Genomic DNA, 9,999 nt, shown 5'->3' with positions numbered 1-9,999 from the left:
AATCTCTCCTTATCCCGCTCCATTCTCAGGAGAATAAACCCATCTTCTCTAGTTTCTCCATATCTTGTGACAGAAATAGTCCACATATGAATAAGATTGTGTTATCTACTGGGGAACAGTCAGAAGGTTTGCCTACAACATCACGAGTTGGGAACTAGCACTTCATAGTCGCTGGGTCAAAATCCTGGAACTCCCTACCTAACAGCACTGTGGGAGAACCTTCACCACACGGACTGCAGCGGTTCAAGAAAGCGGCTCACCACCACCTTCTCAAGGGCAACTAGGGATGGGCAATAAATACTGGCCTTGCCAGCAATGCCCACATCCCATGAACAAATAATAAAAAAAGTGATCCAGGATTCTCCTGCATGATTTGAAAGGTATAACATCCAACCATTAGAAATGATTTAACTGTGATATAACCATGCCTTACTTCTGTTACATTGTTCATTGTATTGTCCTTACTAATCTCAATGCTATTTTCCCAGCACCAAAAGCTATTAGCTTGCTGTGGCAAGGAGGACATCTGCAGTCATGAATAATCTGCTTTTCTTAATGTATATGAAACTGAGCACATGAACCAGCAGCTATTTAAATCCCAACTTTAGGAACTTTACAGAGGAGCGTTCAAATTAGGTGAAATTAACCAGTTTAATATAAAATCATCCAACGTAATAGCAATGCTTGGAAAGGGCAGATACCAAGTAGGTATGATGGAACCAGTAGTTATATTTACTTTAAACACTACATGATGTGTTGCTTGTATATTTGAAGCAGCATTTAACTTTATACCTGGGAAGCATGAAAACGCAAAACAACAGTGGGCTATTTTCAAAGTGAAGCCACCATGAGGATGCAACATAATTATTGATGCCAATTGTATTGTTTTGTCAGAGTATTTGGCAACCAAGCCAAAGGAAAGCTCTTTGCATAATACTTTTTGGTAGAGACTGTGCCACTTCTCCACATAATAAAATGTGAATCAGGAACCAGAGAGAACAGATCATCAGCACCTTTAATCTGGGGACAGAGTTACTATCCATACTGCACAGTCTTTTTGGGATTCCTTTGTCATCAAGGTGAGGCATAGCAAAAGAATGAAAAAATGGCTGAAAATGGAACGCCTTACATTTTGGGCATCAAGGGCTCCCAGGTCAGCTACAGCAGAGTTAAACTCCCTCACCCACCAATGCCCCCCCCCTCCCACTGCCCCCCTCCACCCCTCCCACTCTATCTCAACCTCAGAAACCATCCCCTACTGCACCAGAGTTTCATTTCCACACCAATCATCCTGCATCATTTCTGAGAACAAACCGGCTTGATTAAAAGAAGGTTGCAGAGGTTATCTCTGTGCTGGAAATAGGATGTTGGCCCTTTGCTCATATCTTGCACTAAGAACAAAATGGTTGCAAGCACAAGTTGGTGGCATTTTGTTTATTGGGCAATTTAAATCAAAGCGGACTATTTAAGATTGTTATAATTTCGGGTATTTACATATTTGTTTACTTTCTCAGCACTTTACCAGTGATTTTCATATGCAGGCATTGTCCCCATCATATGGAAGCTGCTCCTTTCTGATAATCTGCCTTTATTAAAGGTGTGCATTCCAAGGATTAGCAATTATATTACTTGTATTAATCTGTGTACTGGATTAAACACAGTTTCTCACTACACGACCCAAAACTCACTGAACTGGCCGAGATTAAACACAGACCAACATTTTACAAATGAAGGCAAGTCATGTATTTATTTAAAACTAAATATAAATAGCAAGCATAAAAGTTCAGTAAATATTAAAGTATAATATACTTGAACATACAATGAACAATTTCCAATGGGTCAATTACCCTTCATAAGAACAACTTCAGAAGAAATATGAAAGTCTGTTGTTTAAATTGACAAAATCTTGGTTTCTGGCAATTCCAAAGAACCACTGTGAACTAGAGCAAACTCCAGTTTTAATCTCTCAGAGGTTAATTTTTTGCACCTTCACTACTTGTTTTGAAGTGATGTTTTTAGACAACCCGAACAATATTACATTTATATCTTTAATTCACAATGCTATATACAAATATACTAACAAATAGATTTTGTAAATGTGCAGCTAGACAGCATTAATATTATATACAGAAGGAAAATACATTTCTATCTATTGAGATCCAAACGTAGTTAATGAGTCTCCATCATTCAATCAATGAATGAAATAAACCACATTGATCTTGGGATCAATAGACTTTGTACGTTCATTAATTAACAATATAATGAGCAATTGTGTTAAAGCTGGAGCTTGCTTCATTTCAGGACTTCTTTCCAAATCCTGGTATATGGTCAGATGAAAGATCACAATTCATGCTTTGCTTGAGATGTTATGTTGCATCATATGCTATGCTAATATGGAAAGTAAAATGCACGAAGAAATCTACTAACTTCACCATGCCAGACACTTGTTGCCCACCATGGATTGGATGCCTCCCCTTCCCTCACAATATCAACGTGTGCTAGCCAAGTTTCTTTTTGCTTTAATAAAATAAAATAATTATCTATTTATTTTGCTAGCTCCAGCCACAAATTGCTGTTGCCTGCCAATCGAAACAGATTCTCCTAATTTACTCTGTCAAAACCCTTCATAATTTTGAACAACTCTGTTAAATCTCCCCTTAACCTTCTCTGCTCTAAGGAGAACAATTCCAGCTTATCTCTTCTCCCCACATAACTGAAGTTAATTGTGCAGTTTCTATAATGGGCAGCCGATCCGCAATGCCAGTTTTATGCCCAGGTGGTAAATTGAAAATCTACCCCCATACTTTTGACATTTTGATATTGGAAAAGGCATCACGGTGGAGCAATGTGTTGGTTCTCCAACATGCTGTGCCTTGGAACGGTGGGCAAGGATTCAGTACCAGTATTACACCTATACAAGGATAAAAGCTGATTCCTGATCATTTTGGCAACTAATTTTATCTTACCTATTGCAAACACACCCTTTCACAATCGTACATGTGCAGATTTGACACCTCATTAAGTAGGGTAGTATTTAGCAACATTGTCTAGTAAAACGTAGGAGCACCAATGCTCTGCAGGGGCCCTCGGAGGGCAAACACAGCTCCTGGCCATTCGATCCATCTCGAGTCTGTTCGGGTGCTTCTCTAGCTAAGCCACCTGATCTAATCCCACTCTCCTGCTCACTCCCCATACCATTCAATATATTCACAACAAACAACAACAGCAACAACAACTTGCATTTATATAGCACCTTTCACGTAGTAAAACGTCCCAAGGTGCTTCACAGGAGCGATTATTAAACAAAATTTGACGCCGAGCCACATTAGGAGATATTAGGACAAGTGAAATGTAGGTTTAAAGGAGTGTCTTAAAGGAAGAGAGCGAGGTAGAGAGGCGGAGAGGTTTAGGGAGGGAATTCCAGAGCCTAGGGCTTGGGCAGCTGAAGGCACATCAATGGTGGAGCAATTAAAATTGGAGATGCACAAGTGGCCAGAATTGGAGGAGCGCAGAGATCACGGAGGGTTGTAAGATTGGAGGAGGTTACAGGGATAGGGAAGGGGCGAGGCCACGAAGGGATTTGAAAACAAGGATGAGAATTTTAAAATCAAGGCGTTGCCAGACCGGGAGCCAATGTAGGTCAGCGAACACAGGGGTGAATGGGACTTGGTGCGAGTTAGGATATGGGCAGCAGAGTTTTGGATAAGCTCAAGTTTATGGAGGGTGGAAGGTGGCAGGCTAGCCAGGAGGATATTTTAGGAATAAAATTATTTCTCACTATCAGTTTATGGAATTAATTCTCCACAAAGTGGCTTATAAAAGAGAAAAAGTCCAAGTATAAAGAAGTCATTAAAGTGGTCACGTTGGATTTTTACTAAGTCAAATTCAAAACTGGATTGCTGAAAAGAGGAAGTTTCTGCTCCAGTCCATAAAATTACATCGAATTTACAACACAGAAACAGGCCATTCGGCCCAACTGGTCCATGCCTGTGTTTATGCTCCACACGAGCTTCCTCCCACCCTTCTTCATCTAACCCTTTTATGCATATCCTCCTATTCCTTTCTCCCTGGTATGCTAATCTAGCTAATCTAGCGGGAAAAAAAGTTATCTGTTTTTAATACAACTGGTCATTCTCTCTCTTTCTCTTCCTTTCAGATGTTTCTCTCTCTCTCTCTCTGTCTTTGGTTCTGGCTGTTTGTATATTCAGTAGTCTTGTATCTAATGTCTCTCTGTCTGAACACTATTCAATTCCTTTGATTGCCTTGATAACGGGCAGTTGGAAAGATTATCTGTAATCACCAGGCATTGTTCTCTGACTATATATGCGGTAACTTTCAAGGAATCCCACACTCACCTGACGAAAGAGAAAGCCTCCGAAAGCTTGTGATTTTCAAATAAAACTGTTGGACTATAACCTGGTGTTGTAAGATTCCTTACATTTCCCCTTAAAGGCATTTACCTATTGGTCTCACCAGCTCCATGTGGTAGCAGGTTCCACATTCTGTTACAAGTGTGTTAGTTTAGTGCTGCCATTCAGAATAGCAGATAAGGGGAAAGGAAATATTCGTCAAGAGATGAAATGGATGCCCATCATTCCATAATGCGAGCGCACGTTTAAAAGAAAATTGCAAGAGGGGAGACACTGCATTCTGACGACGAAAGCGCCTTCCTAACATAACATAACACCCAGCACTAAGCAACTGATGCTGTGTAGTTACTGGTTGCCTCTACACGATCAGGTTAACCTGATTCTCAAAGCGGAATCTCTCACCTATTGGCTGCTGCGGCCGATTATTCATGAGTGACGGATCGGGCGGATTAAAAAGATGCGGAAGAGAGAGCGGTGAGTTCAGTCAGTCCCATAGATGTTGAGGTTTCGGGAGTACAGTATTCGAACTGGAGCAGAGCGACCTCAGAACAACATAAACACACTCGACCGAAATGTGAGTGATCTATTGCTTTTTTTTTGTAAAAAAGTACTTTTCTATTTCCAAAATACTTTTTTTATTTTGCAGAAGATCACCGTCGGACCACATCTGCAACAAGAAATTTCAATTATTTAAAAAGTTAATTTACTGACTGAAGTGGGGAGAAACTACACAAAACAATTGTGGGTGAAAGTGTTTGGGTGCAATATGTAGTGGATTTTGTTTTAAAAAGTGGGTATATTTGTAGCAGAATGATATTGTGCTGATACAGGTTTGTTGGGTTGTTATTACACGTGGACCTGTGAAGTTTACTGGGTTGTTTATATTGTCCTTACTGGCAATTAAGTCAATGGATATATTTTAAAGTCAATTTGAATTCGACTGTGAACAGGTCCCATATCTGGCGGCTTTTTCTTTAAAAACACACTGCCACTAAATAAATAAATAAAAATGTAGCGATTGCCATTTAGATCCGTAAACAGGAATATTTCCTTACCAGTTCAAATTTGACTCGAATGTTTTTAAGAATCAAATGAATTTACAATTTATTTTCTCTCTCATTTTTATGACTTTAAAGTTTTTTTTGTTTTGATTTCACGATATATTGAATTTCCAGATTTGAACCAGTATCGTGCTCAAAAAGTCAAATACAATGTGGCTCTTCGATAAGATTCGAGGCTCCGTTGAAAACAACATGAATCGCGCCCGTGACTCTAGTGGGAGAGACAAGCAGCCCAAGGTCTCCCTGTTCAGCAACGTGCTGACCCCGGATAAAATCCCCGACTTTTTCATCCCTCCAAAGTTTCCAAACAGCTCGTCCGAAGGACCGCCCGCCGAAAGCACCGAAAACCGGCAGAAGATGCCAGGTTTGAAGCCTTCAGCATCTGAACAGATTCTCATCGCCCGGAAGCCCCATGGCAGCCCCCGGTTGAAGAGCAAAACCTCGTGTGATAATAGCAGCAATCTCCTAAAGGTCGCCAACCGCCACATCATTCAGATCGAGAGTGCAGATGAAACAAATTCTGATGATTTGAATGAGGCTAGCTGTAATACCAATTACGACCCTCGGTCACAGAATGCTATGTCTCTTCCTTACATCCCATTAACTCAGACTTCCTATGGTTTTTCCACTTTGATGGAAAGCCCTCACACCAGACGTAAGGAGTCACTTTTCCATGTTGATCATGGGAGTCCTGTGACCTCACCTAACTCCCAAAGAAAACGGTCATCCAGCTACAAGAGCAATGGAGAAACCCAACACCTCAACCCACCAGAATTTAGTCTGTCGCTGGCAAGTACCTGTAGATACTTCAGTGGCGGGGACAGTGATACCGCCTCTTCTGCCGAATCCTCTCCTTTCAATTCGCCTCTTCTTTCCCGTTCGGTCTCAGGAGCATCCCTCCTCAAGATGTTCAGCCATGAAAATCTGGCCAAACATTGCAAACCGCTGCAGTCCTTCACCCGGAACAGCTCCTTGTCCACGGATGATTGCAGCTCGACAGATGCCAGTCCAAATATCTCTAGACGGATCAGGTGCCTGACTCCTCCTGCTGGTGGTCCTCCTGCCCCACAAGGGGTTCTTCCTCTGAGTTTACTCCATTGTCAAGACCGAGTACTCAAAGAACACACTATCCGTCTTAATAAAGGGGGTGCTATTAGGCTATCTGCTGAATATGATTGCACTAGTGCCCGCCTTCGAATCCGTATAATCACCGCTGAAAATCTTTATGACAAGACATTGGACAATAAAAGCATCAACTGTTGTGTGATTTTATACCTGACTCCTGGAAAAATCCAGAAACAGCGAAGCACCATCATCAAGAACAGCAGAAATCCCATTTTCAATGAAGATTTTTTTTTCGATGGACTCCCTCTTGATGAGTTTAAGAGGGCAGCTCTGAAGCTAAAGGTGGTAAATAAAGCCTCCACCCTCAAGCGTGACGCTGTACTTGGTGAGAAAGAACTGAAATTGTCCTTATTATTACCTTTCTTCTGATAATCGGCTACTTTGCTACCCATACCTGGACACAATATGGCAGGTTTTCATTGATAGTTGATATCTCTTATCTAGTTCATTTTCTATGAATTCAAGAAAAATCATCTGGCCAATTAAAAATTACAAACATTTATAGAGCTAAAGACATGTGTTGTAATCCTATTCAGGGGTGGGTGACGTAGACTGCTCTCACTTTGAAGTGAAGAGGTCTTGCAGTCTCAAGTTAGGTTTCCATAGGAAATGCATGTTTTATTTTCACTCTATCAATATCAGTGTCAGCGTTGAAAGAGCTGATCTGAATAGGGACAAAAAGACACATTGCCTTAAGTGGTAGAAGAGGCTTTTCCAAAATGGAATTGAAGTTGCATTGCGAGGAAAGTGGGGGATTCCCTGCACAGGGATCCACACTCCATGTAGCACACTGATAACGATCATAGCAATGATGCATCAAAGTGATGAAGACTTTTTTTTTGTTGTTTGGAGACTACTACAAACATTCTGTGGCTCTGCACATCCTGTGAGTCATGCTGTACTTTGTGACTTTATAACCAGACGGCCTGACACCTCCAGCAGAGGAACAAATGATTCCCAACCAGAGGGTCATGAGTTTGAATCCCAAACTTCTCAACTGGAGTCTTGCACTGTAAATGCACAACTTTCTATGTGCAGATTGTACGGAAGCTTTGGTGGTTTCTGTGGAACTGACTCCTTCCCCCGCCCCCCCCCCCCCCTCCCCCCGCAACTAAGGCAAGAAGCTAAGCAGTTGGAGACAGCAGTGACTGTGAAGGGGAGGAAGGAAAAGAAGAATAAAATCTAATTAACCTTTGTAAAAGTCATATGACTGAAATGTACATATTGTGAAAGGTAAATGTAAAGTGGGATCTTCTGTTCGTTAATAGCTGACTAGAAATATACTTAATTATCATTTGTGTGGTATGTATCATTCTGGCTTTTGTAAAATATACCAGTAATATTTAGAATATGTAATTTATGTTTCTGGGTAACATATTGTATAAATATAGTTTAGCAGCGAAATATCCCGCAAGATCTCCTGAACAATAATTTTGTAAAGTATTCACTGCCACATAAAATAAGGATGAGCAAAGTTCAGGTTTGACATTCTCATTAAGGGAAAGTTGTATGAGTATCACTCCTTTATTTCTGCCAGAATTCTGTAATATCGAAGCATGGTATTGTCTAAATAACACTGCCTGATGATTATAGTATCTTAACGCTTGTGTTTGACTTCATTAAAGGTCAGTTTGTAACTTGTATGTGATAGATTAGTGTTTGTGTACAAATAGCACAAAAATACCATTGTGAGCATGTTTGGGTGAAAAATAAAACATAATGCCCCATGACTGCCCTTGTTCCATCGAAGACTCAGATTGTATCTGGACTTATGATAGCACCAAGAAGCCCATACATCTTTATTAGCTTCCAATTTAGTGTTAAGGAATGGAATTTGATTTTTTTTTGACACTGGCACAAAATTGATTTGTTTTCATTTACTTTACCCCTAGTGACGTAAACCTGGCACTGCACAACTAAATGGCTTGCAATAAATATTTCTAGAAAGTGGTTTCTGAAAAAAACAAGACATTGGATCTACATTCATTTGTATTTCTTTTTAGATGAATTAATAAAAAGGAGAGGTGGAGCGAAATTAACTTACCGAAATCTTCTGGGACCCAATGCCTGTGCAAGAATGAGAGCTTTGGGATTAGAAAGTCGCATTTAAATTTTGATTTAAATATGCTGCTGACCTGCTCAGTGTTGTGCATAAAAATTTAAAATAAGGAAAGGCTAACAAGTTGTTGGTGTGACAGAGCACGAGATTGATTCTGTGCCATTTTGAATATAAATTCTGTCCCTAAATTCATAGCAGCAAACAATTTTCTGTAATGTGGCTTTTGGGTTTATTAAAAGGCATTCTATACTTACTGCAATCCCAATGGACTTGGAGTGCTGTTTAGCTGAATCTGGCCAACCAATCTATTTCCCATATCATGGAATGTGCCTGAAATATTACAGTCAGTTTCAGCTGGTCACTTTCCATCTGATAACTTCTTTAATTAATATAGACTTCACCAAGAGCACAAGCTATATTATTGAGTTGCTGTCATGGAAATGCATCTTTTATAAGTATCAAGTAATTTATACAAGACCCCTCATAAATTGTACATATATGAAAATTAGATAAACCTAATTTATTATTTGATTCTTAATATTTATTAATCAAATGAGAATGAATGTTTACATTTTGTATAATCTTTTGTACAGATCTTACAGTTGTTGTAATTTGTCTCTTTTTGCAGATTTCTTTTTCATTTTAATTTTTATGGCGGTAACAGTGTTAATTGTGTTAATGACAATCAGGCTTCATGAAGCAGTTCTCCAGTGGTTTGCACTGTTCAATCTGTCCTGGTTTTGTAATTGCAATTCAAATTTACAGATCTGGTGGGTAAATCAAGACTGCACAATGTATTGAATCCACTCATTAAAAATCATCCGTGGACTGAACGGCAATTTTGTTCCGATTATTTGTTGAAACACTTACACAAGGGAAATGTATTAAAATTATGAATTACAGATTAACTGCAGATGGGTGGATTTATTTTTTTCTTGAAAAATATAGATTGATGAAACCTCAGCTCAAATTTCCATAAGTTCATTATATTCATTTTTGCAAATAGTAATTGTTTGTATTTTTAATGAAGGACCTATCAGAGGACATCTGTATTCTACATTACTGTATAAGACATGCAGAGCACAGAATCCCTCAGTGTTTTCTGCAAACCAAAAAGACTTGTTACTTTGTCAGGTTGTCAGGTCAGCATCCAAATTCAGTTCTGATTTAAGTAAAGTTCATAAGCCTTAGGAACAAATTATATTGGAAAAAACAGTATAGAAAGCCCAAATAGAAACCACGATTATGTTGTGTACTGAAACACTAATGAAATGATCTTCAAAGATATCCGGGTTCCAGTGTATATGAAGGAAACACAGACAGACTTACATTTATGTTGGATCTTACCATGTAGTTGAAATGTCCCACAATAACTTACATTTAT

At 39.4% G+C, this 9,999-nt stretch overlaps 1 protein-coding gene across 1 annotated transcript; it reads left to right on the top strand.

Annotated features, from left to right (window-relative positions):
• The first annotated feature begins 4,809 nt into the window (after positions 1-4,809).
• On the top strand, positions 4,810-9,523 carry LOC137299783 (C2 calcium-dependent domain-containing protein 4C-like). Its single transcript, XM_067968721.1, has 2 exons — positions 4,810-4,944; positions 5,546-9,523. The coding sequence occupies exon 2, from the start codon at positions 5,582-5,584 to the stop codon at positions 6,923-6,925; it is 1,344 nt and encodes a 447-aa protein (XP_067824822.1). The 5' UTR covers positions 4,810-4,944; positions 5,546-5,581; the 3' UTR covers positions 6,926-9,523.
• The last annotated feature ends 476 nt before the right edge of the window (positions 9,524-9,999 follow it).

Source organism: Heptranchias perlo, chromosome 29 (assembly GCF_035084215.1).
Source record: "Heptranchias perlo isolate sHepPer1 chromosome 29, sHepPer1.hap1, whole genome shotgun sequence".
Taxonomy (NCBI): Eukaryota; Metazoa; Chordata; class Chondrichthyes; order Hexanchiformes; family Hexanchidae; genus Heptranchias; species Heptranchias perlo.
The sequence above is the reverse complement of the archived record's forward strand: the minus strand, read 5'-3'. Positions and strand labels throughout refer to the sequence as shown.